The sequence below is a fragment of the Zosterops lateralis genome, assembly GCF_965231275.1.
Source record: "Zosterops lateralis genome assembly, chromosome: 3".
In the NCBI taxonomy this organism is placed as follows: domain Eukaryota; kingdom Metazoa; phylum Chordata; class Aves; order Passeriformes; family Zosteropidae; genus Zosterops; species Zosterops lateralis.
This window is the reverse complement of record NC_139764.1, coordinates 45752194-45769349: the sequence shown is the minus strand read 5'-3', so window position 1 is coordinate 45769349 and position 17156 is coordinate 45752194. Positions and strand designations below refer to the sequence as shown.

General features: G+C 37.1%; 1 protein-coding gene across 3 annotated transcripts in view; it reads right to left on the bottom strand.

Annotated features, from left to right (window-relative positions):
* Nucleotides 1-440: 440 nt before the first annotated feature.
* The window catches only part of CHRM3 (cholinergic receptor muscarinic 3), a 259032-nt gene continuing 242316 nt past the window's right edge, over nucleotides 441-17156 (bottom strand). For all 3 annotated transcript variants that reach the window (XM_083856984.1, XM_083856985.1, XM_083856986.1), the window contains one exon: nucleotides 441-2618. In XM_083856984.1, coding sequence (XP_083713110.1) covers nucleotides 797-2599 — 1803 coding nt within the window. In that variant the 5' untranslated portion in view covers nucleotides 2600-2618 and the 3' untranslated portion in view covers nucleotides 441-796. The remainder of the gene's footprint in view (nucleotides 2619-17156) is intronic.

Here is a 17156-nt window from a genome sequence, read left to right as displayed (position 1 = left end):
TATCATATGTAATCATGATGGGCACCCTGTAAAACCTAGAACAACAGGTCACCTCTTTCCTGGTGTGTGTGTATTTCAGAGGTGTGAATGTATGCTATGCATACATACACACACACACACACACACATAACATCAGCTGCACACATAGATACTCAGAAATAAGGACTCAGGGGTACAATTAACAATATACCAGAAGAGAAGCAGACAGGAAGCTCTACTGAGACAACAAGAGGCAATTTTTTAACCTATACAGCATCTCAAATAATTTCATGATCCTGTTTTGCTAGCTTGCTACATCTGTATAAACTTGAACTGAAAGTTGTTGGATTCCTTGGAAAAATAAGAGTTGGGCTAGCTAGATGTGCTTACCTGAGATCTCAGAGTTGATTATAATCAAAGAGCTGGGCAGATCAGTAATGGGTTTATAATTGCTATACAGCTTCTCGCAAATTCATAGGAAAACTTTATTAAATCTTTCACTCCTTAGTAAAAATGTTGAATTTTCTTAGTTTTTGCTGAATGTGAATTGACTTTTATATTAAACTGGATTTATTGAAAAGATAAATAAGCCTGGCAGCTGCTTTCATGTCTTGATGTTTAAATCATAGAATCAGCACCCCAGAACCACCTTCCCACCCCAACCCATCCCGTCCCATCCCTTACTGTCCTGCCCATTCTGCCCTGTCCTGTACCATCTCACTCTGTCCTATCCTATCCCATTCCATCCCATCCCTTCCCATCCTGTCCCATCCCATCCCTGCTTCGTTATTTTTTTATTTGTTTAAAAAATACTATTTTATGAAGCCTCCCTAGGGATCCGCTTATGAAAAATGACGGACTGCCTTTGCTGATACTGCTGTTTGCGTCGTTTTCGTTTGTCGCACTGGCACAGCAGCAGCATCTTGAAAGTGTTTCTGAATGTTTTGTTACACAGTGCATAGCACATGGGGTTCACTGTGCTATTGATGTAGCAAAGCCAATACCCCAGGTTCCAGAAAGTTTTGGGGATACAGCTGCAAAAGGTGTTCACCAGAACCATGATGTTATATGGGGTCCAGGTAATGATGAAGGCAAACAAAATGGCACTGAGTGTCTGTGCCGCTTTCTTTTCTTTGATAAGTGACATTCGTTTTCGTTTTGTGATCTGACTTCTGGTCTTCAAGGCAAACTTTTTTGCCAGGGTTGCTTCCTTAAAGGACAAGGGCAGGGCTGTCGATGTCTTGGTCACTGAGGAGATGCCATCAGAAGCTGTGGTTGTCTCTTCTGACTCTGGTTCAATTGGAAGCTTAGTAAAGCTCTTTTGGAAATTTCCACCATCCTGAATGCTTTTGGGAGGGTGCAATTTTTTAGGTTTCTTTTCCTTAGATTCTGTGTCGGATTTCTGCAGTTCATCCCCTGACTCATGCAAATCTTCTGAGGAGGGTAGTTTTGTGGAATTGAGGATAGCACTGTGACCAGGAAGCTTCAGCACGATTGAGTAGATGGCTCTGGTCTCTGCAGCAATGTCTTCTTCGTCAGAGGAGGCTGAATTTTCAAGGGAGGCAGCTGCATCGTTGTTGTTCCAGCTGTCACTGCTGCTATGCTCTTGGTCCCCCTGATCTGTGCTGGGCTCCCAGCTCTTCATGGTGAGCCAGAAGTGGCAGCGTCTGTATTTCTTTCGGGAGGAGCGTTTCATGTTCTGCCGCTGCAGCTCGTAGCTGCTGCAGCTCCGGGAGCTGCCTGTCTGGTGCACGAAGCGGGCTGCCTCCGCTTCACTGCCCGAAGCCTGGAGCCCTGCTAACTCTTTGGTGCGTTTCTCTGTCTCCTTGTAGATCCTCCAATACAAAATACTCATAATGGTGACCGGCAAATAAAAGGCAGCTATGGCAGTGCCAAAAGTGATGATAGGTTCAGTTAGAAACTGGATGAAACATTCATCAGGAGGCACAGTCCTCTCCCCGACAAAATACTGCCAAAACAAGATGGCAGGGGCCCAAAGAACAAAAGAGACGATCCATGCTAAACCAATCATTACCCCAGCCCTTTTGGTTGTTCGTTTGGCTCTGTATGTTAGTGGCCTAGTGATGGAAAAATACCTGTCAAAACTTATCACAAGGAGATTCATGACAGAGGCATTACTGGCGACATAGTCAATGGAGAGCCAAAGATCACAGGCCAAACTTCCCAAAGCCCAGTGGTCCATGATGATGTATGTGGTATAAAGATTCATGGAAAGAACACCGATGATCAAATCTGCACAAGCGAGGCTCAACAAGAAGTAGTTGTTGACTGTTTTCAGTTGTTTGTTAACCTTAAATGCAACAATCACTAAGATGTTCCCTATGATGGTCACCAGTGCAAGGATCCCAGTGAGGAAAGCAATCAAAACAACTTGCCAGACAGCGTGTCCACCCAGAGGGTCTTTGCTTGTGGCATTTAGGGTCATGTTTGTTGATTCCACAGTGGAGAAAGGAAAACTCTCTGTGGTCTGAGGGAAATCATAGCTGCCAATGAGTGATGCTGCTTCATCAAGGAGTCCTGGTCCATGTGAATCTGTCTTCCAGAAGGAGCTCACATTTGGAAAAAGGGGCGAGGATGAACTGTTAGTTTGCATGATCATTGTGGCTCTCTGACATAGTCTGTAGCAGAGAAAAACCAAACAAAAATCAAATAAACAGGTGAAGATGTTAAATAAATAATCATCCTCAAACTTGTACATAAAATCACTTTAGCACTTTGAAAGATGTCTTTAAAAAGCCAAGCTGCTTGTGACACATTTCAAGTTAAACCTGTATGTGATATTAGTCAATTACTGTGATTAATCTGAGCTCTTTATAGAGATGACATTGTGTTTCCTTATAAACATTCAATAACAGAGGAACCAAAATCCCAGGAGAATTTGAAGACATAGAAGTATTAATATACCCATGAACTCTAAGTCTGAATTAAAACACTCCCTGCTGGATCTGTCCTGAAGTCAACATCTCAAAAATCTACTATACTGAAGCCTTCAAAAATTAAGTTCCAATCATATGAAGCCACAAATCTTCCAAGTTCCAAACAACACTGGTCCCCAGTGCTATCCTGGCTCTAGCAAAACAGAGCCACAGCCTCCGCTGCCTCCAGCTGTAGCTGATGACAAACAAAAATATTGTTCTGCCTTTCCTTAAACTATGGAGATACAGGTCAGCACCATTTCAGTGTGTCAAGCTACACTAACCTGTGAGGCTGCAAAACTCTTCCCATTTTTATTTACCTTTCACCTATCTGATAAAAGCAGTAAAAGTTCTCATTAGCACTTTTTGCACATGTCACTATTCATTTTTTAATGCATATTTTTGGACTAAGGGTTTTGCACATCTAATGACTTCAAAATTTCTTTGGGGAAACACATGGTAAAAGTTCCTTTGAAACTATGGTCTCTAGAGTCAGGAAAAAAACCTTTGGCAGATGTATGTCAAAGCAATCATTAAACACTTTAGGAAAATGGGGGAAAAAAGCATGAAAGAGATTCATAATTGAGCTTTAATCCTTTTCCCCAAGTACTAACATAAAATGAAAATATGCTCAGAATAGGAATTTGCATTTCTCTTATTTCATTAGCTTCTCTACTCAGCTAACTGGATCCATAGTAATAAATTAATTATATCATCAAGAAGAAAAAATTCTGATGAAAAAGTCCAGCATTGACTGTAAATGTTGAGCAAAACATGCTGTCAATGTTTGTTTGTTTGCTAAATGTGAGTCCTTCCACAGTCAATATATAATGGCATGAGATAATAATGATTATCACAATACAAAGATTTACACAAGGAGGATTTGGTTCTGTTTTTCTAATTAGTTTGTGAATTCTGCTTTCCCTTGAACTGTACTTGGTTTTGTCATGAAACACTGTGTGATTTTAAGTGGCGCAGTTTCCTTGACATATGAAGTAAATAGTTCAGCAATTCCTTTCCATCACTCATGCACAATAAAACAAACCTCTCCCCTGTTTCGATATCTAGTGTAAATGACGTATTATTGTTTCTTTTTATTAACAGAAACACAAAGTTACTGTGAAGATGCCACATTATAATCTAATTCAGTCCACTTTTAATGCATTCACCATTGTATAACTCAGAATATGAACACAATAATAATGAATAAATATTGCTCTGGTAAATCACACAGTTAAATTTTAACTCTTTTCCTAATAGAATGATTGAAAACTCAGAAGAGCTCAACTTCTAAAAAGAAAACTGGTAAGACAGGACTGCTGGAAACCATCCTTCTTGCAGTATTTTATTTAGGAAGCAGGCATTTTTTCCAGAGCTGTCAGACAGGATGAGGTCAAAACCAGAATAGTATGAGAGAGATCTCAAATAATGATATTTGCTAAATATATGCCAGAAATTATTAATGTTATAGGGTGCAGATCTTCCTTTACTCACACCAGGGATGGAGAGCAGAGGATGAAAGACACAAAGCATCCGCTCTGCAGCCATAGATTTCTTAAAGCACTATAGGGCAACAGCCAGTCCAGTCCAGTATTGGTTGAGAAGTCTGACAGGTACATTTAGATGGCAATGATATCATTATGCTGCTTTTTCATAATAAAAGACAAACCTGTATCTTCTAACACACATGAAAAGATCAGGAAGAATAAATCGATAAAAGAGACCAAACTTCCATTGAAATGGATGGAATAAAAACCAGAATCACTTAGAAATGATGGTAAAAAATAACATATTACTAGGAAATAAAAAAACAGGTAACAGTTAGGTAGTAGTTCCCATTTTCATTGTATAACACAACCATGGACTAATCTGAGTGCTAGCCTTGGGAGTCCAAAACAAATACCACAAAAGAGATACAAATAATCTCACAAAATTAATATGTAAATGTCACACTGTCTATCACTAAGTCCATAAACCAATTCTGAATTCTATTTAACTGTAGACTTTGAAATGGAATTACAATGGAAATGTAATGATAAATTCTTTCAGAAACGCCATGATCCACAAGACTCATGATGAAGAGTCCTGGGACCATCATAATTCAGCTGCAGTCTTTCAGACACTGAAGAAGTGTTGGAACCAAACCTTTCTTTTTCGGGTCAGTTCTTTCATGTCTGGACTTCAAAGTAGCTTCTCTAAGTTATTGTTTCAATGAAAACTGAACAGTCCTTAGCAATCCAGGAACTGAGAAAAAGGAGGAAGTGAGAACAATCCACCATCTGTCTCCTGCTGTCCAGTGCAATCCTGCATTTGAAATTTGGTTTTTTAAACTCTGCAGGGATTAAAGGGAACCCTAAACTCACATTGACTGCACTATTTGATAAAATGGAAGTGCTAGCGGGATGATTAGTACAGTCTTTTGTTATCCTGCCTCTTCTACAAGCTCCTGTAATTGAACCATTTAATTCAATAAAAAATGTATTAACCGTATGTTCATCCGCACAGAAAAAAGAAAGTATCAGTACCACCACCACCACTATAACATACCAGATCAGCACAACTGGATTTTCTTGCCTTTAGGAAGCCAAAGCAAGCTACATTATCCATCATTTTCCAAAGCTGCCATGCAGTTTCTGCTTTCTGTATAAGTGCTACAGGGAAAGAGTGTTGTGGGTTTGACAAGATGACAGCGGGATTCGCAGTGCAGCCAACAGCACCTGCCCAGCAAGTTGAGCTCAGACAGAATGATGTGTGACCAAGTGGGAAAGCAGCCACACATACTTTGGTAAAACAAACACTGCAGCACTGAGTGAGGCAAACAAACCAAACTGTGAAATGATTATAGGTTTACATACCATGTTAAGAATTTACAAATCATTGGTATGATACACTACATTACAATTTCAAGGCAGAGGGTAGCAAAGGAAACTTCTTTTAGCCTAAGAATATATAATTACTTACCTAAGATCATAGTAATATTATTCCCTGTGGGTTTGAATCTTTTTGTTATTGTTTCTGCTTTTTAATAGGATCTTATGAAAGGTACAGGCCAGAGAACATCAGATGCAATGTACATTTCCCAGGATTATTCAGAAAAAGTGTAGGCAACATACAGGCAAGGGCTATATAGGCTCTCATACACATCCAACCAGCACACCTCTGCTCCCTGCCTAACCCGAGGGAGCGAGATATTTGATATCCCACTAAGACTGACTGGGTAGGATAAAGCATCAACAAAAACGGTCAATGATTTCAATAATGGTTTATAATCTAGATTTAAAAGCCTGAAATTTTGACTAGTCTAACTTATTGCACATTGCTGTAAATAGAAAGGAAAATAGAATAGATAGTAAGTTCTGTCACACATTTTCAGTGCATTTAATTTCTCTCTGTTTATTTCATATTTAAATGCTTTTGTGAATACTCCACATCTTACCAAAAGCTTTCTTTTTCTTGCTGTCTTTAAAGGGCTATAAGAAGCATTTTCTGGGAAGTGAGATGACAATCTATGGGCTTGATTACCTGTGAGCTCAAAATTAGCAAGTCTTTAGGGCTGAAGAATTTCATGCTGCATCTGTTCACACAGACAGGAAAATTGTTTACCTTATTTTTCCATTTTCTTCCGCACTGCTCTCACATACATGCTCTTAGGCATTAGCCTAAACAGAAGAGAGCTCCATGCAGTGATTTATAAAGGCCTTTTCTAGCACAAAGAAAGGAAGCCTTCAGAATGCTCAATACAGCTACCTAAACTAGCACGTATACTTTGTTCCAAAACTATTATTTGGTAAAATAAAAATATACATCTGAATTGTAAGGTCTTCCTAAGATTAGCATGATTATGTATAACAATTTTTCAAAACACACAGAGTTTTTTTTGTTTGTTTGTTTTTGTTTGTTTTTTTTTTTCAAAATAGAGTGTCTTTTTAAAATACAGTACATTTTTTCAAAATACAATAAAGAATTTTAAAAGCTTGCAATGGAAGATGAAAGCATTCACACTTTTACTGTGAATTGATATTCACTACATTTATAGTAGCTCATATCAATTGAAGTTAGTGTAGCACAAAGTACAGGATTCCATACGAATGTTTATGTGGCAACAGGAAGCACAGTGTAATTATCAGTGAACATGACCTCGGATTTACCATTACTAAATTCCACTTATATTAAACATATTACTCTGAATATAATTTTCCTTCTTTGCAGAATGACAATGCAGAACCATAGAAATCAAGCACACCAGGAAAAATCCTGGCCACTGTCTTGCACATTCACAGTAGATAAAAAACAAATGACTGATTATCACATACTTTTATATATATATATATATATATACACACATAAGTATATCTACATAGAAATGTATGTCACATATAGTGTGACAAGTATATGTATACAGAGCTGCAGATTAAAATATATGTCTATACACACTTATGTGTATACACACACACATACACATGCACACACATATATCTGCAGCTACATATACACATGATTTTGTCACATTATTCCAAATATTGTTATAAGGGATTACTATATCTTTCACTAATTAGCTATCAACTTGATACAGATAATGTTCAGTCAAACATATCCCAGTAACACTTCAACCCAAACTCTTCCATTTTGCCTCCATGAATATTGTTTTCTAAATTCACCTAAATTAAATGCCAGTGCTTTAAAAACACTTTTGTGATTAATGAATTAGATTTGCTCATTATTTGCTTGGCAGAAATAGCAGCTCTATTTCTGCTGCTAGTGTGAGGTCTAGCATGAGTGTATTAGGAACTCATTTATCTAATCATATGGATTCTTTTCATTACTTTGAAGAGTGTATAGAGAACCTAATGCATAGCACTGAGCTACCTGATTCATCTCCCTTTGCAGCCCTGCAGTCAGAGGAAAAGATCATCCTTGCTGTGAGCAGAGGCAAGGGGATGCTACTTCAAGGGTTCCTGCTGGGACACCTGAGGATGCCAGACTCGGAGTACCTGAGTCTGTGCACCTGGCACAGCCAGGAATTACACTCTAAAGCTGGGCCATGGCAAGAGCCTCTTCTGTGACTTAATTTGTCAGTTAGCTTTTGCCAAACATCTACCATCTCCTTCACTAGGACTGAGAGACTTATTGCCCAGCTGTACCTGCAGCATCCTCTGGGGATGTGACTGCTTAAACTGTGTTTGCTTTGACAGAATTTGCTCTTCCTCCTTCTTGTACTATGAACCCTTCACTGAGGGTTTTTATATTGTGATAGAAATGTAACTTTGAATAGTAATGTGTTTTAATGGCCAGTGACTTCAGTGGAAACATCTGCTTATTTACATGGCCTCAAGAAGAAGAATAAATACTGTGTTGCCATTAGGAGCAAAGAAGAAAAATCTCAGATGTTGCATCTGTGCAAAAATCCAGATATGCATTTCTGATCTCTTTCACTTAAGGCTTGCATCAAAGATTGACTTTACTATACAACCTGTATAATTTTGGTTGTTTTGGTTTTTTTTACAAATATGCCATCTATAACAAATATACATCATAGTCTGCATAGTTAAAGAACAGTGATTTTCACAGATTTACTGAATAAGTGTTTCTGTACTGTTTATTATTTATTTACTCTGTGACCCAACACTCATTCACACTATGACTTTCAGTTTCATAATAATCCTATCTTGAAATCCTCTAAAATGTTTCCTAGAAGTTTCAGAAATGAGCTACCAATCTCACTTGTGATAGGCCTCAGGGCAATGCAAGTTTCTTTCTGCAGGCAAAGCAGCAGCAGACTTGCCAAAGGAAGGACACTTCTCTTTCTTCATGGACATGTGCACTTTGTGGTTATCGTCTAAACAATTCATACAGAACAAAGTGAAATCTCCAAAAGTAGGAGCTTGAACATGACTAGAATTTTCAAATGCTTGAAAACCAGAGCAAATCAAGTCTTGCCTAATTAAGATTACAGTAAATATTGACTATCAGCTCAGGTAAATCTGTGAGGTACAATTCTATAAAGAGAGGAAATTATTTAAATTTCAGGCAGTTTCAGTGATTTTATTAGAATTTGATGTAATTCTAATTTTATTAGAATTACACCCCACCTGTCTAACTGATATTGGAGGAAACAGACATGCAGTCTGACGTTAATAAGAATTACAAATACTGAGAGTTTTAGTCACTTTAAGCAAACCACTGCAAACTGACTTTGCAGGTATCTAGGGACAAGAAGGTTTGGAAAAAGGGTTTATTACACTGAGTATAAATATGGTATTAGATTTAAATGAAAGAAGAATACATGCCATTAACATTTTCTCTATTTGTGAGTTGTACGTATTTTTTCCTTTGAATAAAACCTGTCCATCTTAGAGACTTTGTTTCAGTATTTTTTTATATATGCACCTTTTAACCCAGGATTTATTAATATTTTGTTGATTAGTATAATGTTGGATCAGAGGTGTGATCTAGATTTTCAGTTCTCTCTTTATGAAACACTATCCATTGACTCCACAGATAATCCTCCTAATGAGATATTTAAAGTCACATTAAAATGTTCACTATGTGAAATAAAGTAATGGGAACTTTTAGGCTTAGTAATATCATTCTCCCAGATGTTGTTAAATGCTAGAACACCTTGAATCAAAATGGAAAAATAGTGTCTAAAGAGAAAAAAATCAAGTGATTTTTCCTCTTTTGCTGAAAAGGCATCATCCTCTATAAAAATAACCATGTTTGAGCTTATTGATACTGAGAAGAGCTTTTTATCAGTTCTAGATAAAGCAAAATAAATGTTATTTTATTTCTAATCCTTCCCTACTTTTTTGCAATATTTGCATGCATTTAAATTCCGTATTTAATGTGAATATTAGCCATTAAGAACCTTTATGGGGCACGACAGACCTCACAGGCAGACCTCTTTACTATCTTAAATGGTATTGCTTTAAAATGAAGTAATCCATTGGTTATGCCTTAAAAAGAAATAACCTTTTGGTTTTTCTGTTTGATCACTACACAATACACCCCCAGAGAAAACTGAAACACTGCACAAACACTTTTCAGGCATCAAAAAATTCAGAGAGCCTGGAAACTGAACTCTAAAGAAGCTCACCTGACACTTGACACAATCTTTTCAATTTCATTTGTCTGCAAGAAGAAAATGAAAAGACAAAATGTCTGTCAAGTCTTGAAACCAGAAAATTGAAAATATTTTTCATGGTGGGAAAATAAATAGCCTAAAAAAAACCAACAACAAAACTGTAAAAAAACCCCTCAAACCACAGATTTTGTTTTTCAAAACAATATGGTTTTTTACCTTTAGAAACTAATTTAATTTTCTCTCAGCTTGGAACTGAATCTCGGATATTTTGTAACAAAAAGTGCTGAAAGAAGATGAGCTCCATTTCATTGTTCATTGAGGGAAAATTATAAAAATATTTCTTTTTCCATCAAGGTCTGGCATTGAGCTATCCAATTTTCTGGACATGTTTACTTGGTGTCAGGTCCTGTTATATGAAAGATCTCTAACATGCATCACTTAAATGTGTTAAACAACATGAATTTGAACTTCCCTGGAGTGTCAGAGAATCTAAAAGTTTCTAAATTGAAATCTTGCTGACCACCAGGTTTTCTACTGTAACTATGGCACAGCATGCAGTTATTAAAAGAGCAGACTATCTACTTTTGGCTTTTGTTCATGATGGATAGTGTGGCAATTTAACATAGGATGCAATAAGGTGACTTGAAAAATGCTAGGAAATGTTCTATTAAGGGAAATTTATTGTTATTGGCTTTGGTGATTGAAATATTACTTCAATCTACTGTGGCAAACCCAATACTCCCACACAGGACAGATGGTTTACTTTAAAAAGTGAAAGAAAAAAAACCCCACAACCCTGTTGAGAGGTTTCAACTAGAGGAGAAGAATCACTATGAAACAGCAACTGGGTAATGAAATCTACATATCTTTTTAGGCACAAACTGTTTATATGGAAAAGGAAATTTTATGAAAAGCTTTGTGCCAGAATGTTATGATTTTAATAAAAAACACTGCTTATTATTTTGTCTAAATAATGCCTTAAAGCATGCAATCATAATAATGTGCTAAAACATTTTTTGTTGTTCCAAATTGTCACAGTTGGTCAGAAAATAACATTTTCAGTGTATTTATTTATTTAACTGTTTTATGGAATGGAAATTCCTATCATCTGAGATTTGGGGATATCTTTTCACACTGCTAAGTTTATGAATTGTGCTAGTAATTTATTGGAATGGATTTATTAGTGGGGAGGTAAAGAGGTCTGTGTGCATCCTTTTAATGTATTATATTTCTTTGATACAATTGAAAACAAAGTGCTATATTATGGTTGAAACAAATTATTTTTTTACCTCAGTGGAACACTTTGGTAAATAATCAAGAAAATAGGGAAAATACTTTTTGTTTCAATATGTCACTCAAAATATTTTTAAAAAAACTTTGTTTCTTTATTCACCAGTATGTTTAAAGTCAATATTTCCATCTATTTAAAAGTGCAGTTTAACACTCACTAGGTGGCACAATAGTTATTCAGAAGCAAAAGTCCGGACTTTGCAACAAAATCTTAACCAGTCTCTCATAAAGCCTTTGTCTTATGCATAGAAACTACAAACCAAATTTTATCTATTCCTTGATAGGGACAGCAGATAAAGTAAATGCATGTCAGCCAAGTACTGGTCTAAATCAAACTAGCAGCCAAATTGCAGGAAACTGTGTTCTCTGCTGTTCTGCTGTAGTTGAACTTAAATTCTTTTTTCTTTTCCCTTGGAATAGACACATCTGAAAGTCCTAGTGGAATTCTGTAGATTAATCAAAATGGCCCATTCCAAACTTCAAACCACTTTATGCATGCTGCCAGGAATTTGTAAAGTCTCTGGGAAATCGATGGTGGCAGGCACTGTGGATTTTAATGCAATTGTTCTTTAGTGAGATACAGACAACTAATCAAATAATGCTCCAATGCTATGCTCCTGCTTTGTTTGCAGGGCTTGTGGGTTTCTTTTGGTTGTTTTGTTTTTGCAACTCTTTTGAGTTGCAGAGCAGAGATGTGCCCAAGTGGGCATGTCACTAAATGGAGACATCTCCAATGAAAACAGACTTGACAGAGAGGGAAGAGACACTAAGGAAAAATTCATTTTTAGTTTTTCTGCATAAATGCCTAGAGCTAGCCCTCATAACAGGGTCCTCCTCCTACTAAGATATAACCAGGTTTGCTTGACTATCTCCTTTTCTGCTCACTTGAAATATATACCTACAATTTGAAGGTTTTGAACCACAGTTTGAAACAATCAGTATAGAAAATACAGATTCATTCAGTAGGCAGTGATTTTATTGTGTGCAAAATGGATCTGCTCTAGCAATTCACTTCAGTTACACAGCAGAGTATCGATTTCTTTAAGACCCTCTTGTCTGACGGTTGTAGGTTTGTAGTAAAGGAGGCACAAGGCTGAGGAAGGAAAATAAAGGAGTCAAGGTTAAGAAAGTTAAATGTGGAAGTCAAATGTATTCCTAATTCTGTCACAGAATCTCCATACACTGCAGGAGGAGTGATGTATGTAGATCTTGAAAAGGTAGTGCAAAGCTGAATTTAGTAAATCACAGGCATTCCTCAACTTATGTATATGCAACTTTGTAAAATGAAGGATCTTGAACTATATCTTTGAAGGGTTTTGTCTAGACAATTCTAAAATTTTAAGATCATTCCATCAACAAAAAGACCATTTTTAAATTCAGCAAATATATTTTCACCTATTACACTACAAACTTTCTATTCACTATCTAGCTAACACAGTCATGGTTCTCTGCAGTCTCTCCTTGCTTCTGTTTCTGAGGATTCAGGCATTCTGTACATGATAAATAGAAAGACATGGAGATGTAATTACATTAGCTATAAAGGTTGCCATCTAAGTAACAGGATTTTGCTTCTAAAATAAGAAGGTAGAGTGGACTCGTGATTGTTTGCATTTTTCCTTTCAAGCCTATAAAGCCTGCATTTTGTAAATCCATTACTGTCTAGGATAATCAACAAAACACTTAAAATCAGGAGGCCTTCATAAATTAGAAGGAAAATATTTCTCTTAGCTTTGATAGGTTGCTCAAATGGCAAATATAATACATTCTTTTCATAAGGGAAGTAGAAAGTTAGAAGAGAGAGAATCTGTACCTGGAAAAAATATCTCCTGCTCTAAAAGGTCAGAAGTATTTTAATGCTTGAACTAAGAGTAGGGATACATGCTGCACATCTTTTCACAAAGTCTCATTGCCTCCAAAAAGAAGCAATAATGCTGCATTATTTCTTTCCATTCATCTGTATCTTCCAGGTGCCCCATTTTTATGCTTTGATTTGCTGGTGAGCTGTACTTCTAGGCAGCTGTGGGTCTATCTGATCAATTATTTTTTAGAATCAGAAAAGAATTCTCTATTTGGTTTTGCCAGTCATGAGGGTATTTTGTTTGTTTTTATTCTTTCCTGGCAGTCCTACAGGGATACATGTGGGTAAAAGCTCAAAGGACTGAGTAGTCTTAATTAGGCAAGTATCTGCAGCAATCCATGGAGAGACTCCAGAGAAGATAAAATGGTTTTGGATTTCTGCTGGTGGACATCAGAGAAGAGGACAAATTTAAACCTCACTTGCTGCTATTGGTACCTCCTCACCCCATTTCTTGCAGGATTAAAGGTTTCCTGTAGAAAGGCCAGTACAGGCTTTGCATGCTCTCCTGCATGACCTGAGCAACAGCTCTCAGAGGTGTTTCAAACTCTGTATTCCCAGTTTGCAGGACCTGTGATCTGGATCCTTTCATTCAGCAAGAAGAGTTTACTGCAGTGTCACTGTGTTCTTAAAAAACTGTTCTGTGAGCAAGGGCATGTCCTGTAGAGAGAATGAGGTGTGGCTAGAGTTTACATCCAGGGCAGGGGTACCAGAGGAAGGGAGGAATGGTCAGCATAAACTGCACATGATTGTGAATGCTTGTGTGCTAAAAGCTCCTTCATGAAATTTCATTGCAAAAACAAAACCGATCTAGATAAAGATAAAAGGGACAAAAATTATAAAATACAGTACAAAGATATACAATGGTGCAATGTTGTCACTCCTCATGGGAACCTGAAGCCAGCAGGTAAAGCAGGGAGGGCATGCAGGCAATCCTTCCTTTAGGGATAATGATTCTTGTAACTGAAAGTAGCAACAGAATCACTTGAAGGAAAAAGGCATTTCCATTAGTTGGAGCAGCAATTCTCTGTCATCAGTTCTCTCTCTTCCTATGGTGCTCTCATGGCTAAAAGAAAGACTATTACAATCACACATGGTCAGGAGAGGAGTCTGGGTACAATGGACTGAACAGGTCATGAACAGCTGGGGCTTGTAACCCTCTTCTGCAGAAGAAAGCATCTTCAGCAATGAATTACTCAAGAGAAAGAATTGCTTGAAAATGGCTGGAAAAATGCCACTTTCCTAAGAACCTAAATTTTTGTTTGTCATGGCAGAAATACAGATTCAAAGAGTGGGAAGAGAGGAACAAAGGTTCTCTTAATATCAGAATTTTATTTCAGAACAAGACATATGCACAGAGTTGTTTTGGCATATATTATAAACAAATCAATGTCTTATTTCTCATATGTCTGACAACAAAAGTGCCAGTGATGATCTTAGTGAAGAGAAGGAAGAAGCCACACTGCCGCCCAGGCTTTCAGGAAACCCACACTTTTTGTTAAATAAATACATAAAATCCCTCACCCACTTACATCACTTTTATACCATTTCAGCTGAGACTTGAGATCTGATCGCAGATGCTTGGTACACTAGCATGAAGAAGAGAGCTAAAAAGAGAATCAGGTTTCCAAAGAGACCAGGCTTTATGGCAAAGCCAGGTGATGGCAGATAAACACATGGGCTTCTGAGTCAAGTCCTGCTTTCTGCACTCCAGCTGCTGCAGATGAAGCAAATCGACCATGCTTGCTCCTGAAGTAGTCATTGCATGGGATCTCTCTCATTCAGTATCATTTTATGAGAGAAAGGAGGCAGGAAGAACTGAATCTCCATAAAGTAGTTGGACATTAAAAGTGACAGACAATAAAAATAATGTATTTCCAGGCTTAACCTCCCATCAGTCAATGGCTGTAGCTGGGAGCCTCAACAACTCCTTGCTTACCAGGGAGGCAGTGGTTGCTGGCAGAGGAGGAGTTTATGGTATTTCAACAAATCCATGGGCACAAGGAAAATACACTGGATTTAACTGTGTCACCTGAAATACAGGGACAGAGGGTACGTAGAAGGAAACAAGCTGGCTGCTCAAGTGGCTCCATGCTGAAATACCATAAAAGAGCTGAAGTCTACATTCCAGATAGCTTCTTTATATTTTTTTCTGGGAAGTGATGTTCATACTTAGTGAGAACTAAAGGCAATATTATTAGGGAAGTGAACATGTTAACGTTGTGTTAACATTTGGAAAACCTTGGTCTTCAGGAGGTCAAACACTTGCAATGCAGTACTGGTAGCACTAGCCAGGCAATACAGAGCAGTGTAGGAATATGCCTGAGCTGCTATATTTATGCACATCATCAATACAGCACACAGCAGGATTTTCCAGATTTTTTTTTTTTTTTTTTTTTTTTTTTGCTGTATTGTGGATTTATCATCAAAATGGTGCAGGATTTCCCTGCCATTCTCAATACTGTGTACCAAATGTAAATTTTCTAACTAAATAATTAATGAAAATTAAAGCATTGGTATACTTATCCATCAATGAAAAGTACCTATTGACTTTGAACAGACATTTAGCATCCAGTGTCTCCAGCTTTTTCAAAAATCCAAAAATCTTACCTCAGCAAATGAGGCTCAATTTAAGAGATTAAGATTATCTGCATTTCTGCTGAAGTTACTGATAAATTATAAATTAATAAATGAATTCAAAGATTTTGAAGGAAGTAATATTAAGCTAACTACTGACACTTCAGAATATTAATTGCTGCCAGAATGCTGGTAAGACTTTTAAAAGGCAGAATGTATCCATGAGGGACCATGTTGAATTATAGTCACTTGGATATGTATTAATGTTTATGTGATCTTTGAAAGAGAGACTAACACTTAAATCTTACTGTAGACAGTTTTGATCTGAGCTTGCTTTTCCAAATGTCTGCGTCCCCATCAAACCCTTTCACTAATCCTTACTGCCACTTCACAATTTTTCAGCTGAAAATGTATCTGTGCAGGCAGTATCCTCCAAGCTCTACATTATTAGTGAATACAAATAAGCCATGACTCTTTAGGATTCATGTAAACCTATCAATATTCCCATGCTGGCTGTGCTTTCAACTGCAAGAGAAACACTCCACACCAACAGCTGCAGCATATTAAAAATCAAAAATGAGGGTTTTGATGGCTCTTGCACATTTCTGCCCTTTCATCTGTCCTCTATCACTCATTTACTCACAGGAGGAAATGACTTTTCCTGCCAGGGTAGAGGTAAAATGTGTCAGACAAGGGTAAATTAAAAAAAAAAAATAATGCATCAGTGAACCACAGGAAACAATTTCTGAGATACAAAGTGTCAGCAGAAATGAGTTTGTACTGTTGCATTCCTGTGACCTTATTCAAAAAGGCATAATGTACCATCTTTTTTTTTTGCTAGTAGAAATAATTTTCAAGTGATAGGACCTAGATGAATCAATGTTTCACTGAAGTCTCCACTGAAGTCTCTCTACTTATCAATACTTGCTTTTTCTTTCACATAAAGAAAAGAGGAAAAGCTTTTCTTAGAAGTAGAAATAAAAATGTGCGCTTTACTTGTAAAAATCTGAGAGTTGGGAAATAATAAATGCCAGTGTAATTGGAAATATTGTCCCTAATTCCAATGCTGCAAGATTTCACACTGAGTTTATTTCAACACACTCTGTTTGCAATTTTAACCTCTTGTCTATTTGAGTAATTTAAGCGCATTTGCAAAGCTTCTCATTTCCCTTAGTTTATAAGGCAGAAAAAAAGAGAGAGAAAGAAAGGAAAACAGTATAACCCAAGCCTTACTATTACTTAGGACTAAAAAAAATTAGCCATTAGAAGAGGGTGAACTGGAGCCATGAATATGCAGATTTGCTGGCATGGGCAATGAGAAGGTCATCTGGAAATGGGGGGCCTTAACCTATAATGGAAGAAGAAAGAGAAATCCTTTTCTCAGAAAGAGGAAATGGAAGACATTTATAGTTCCATCCATATTACAGTCTCTAGCACA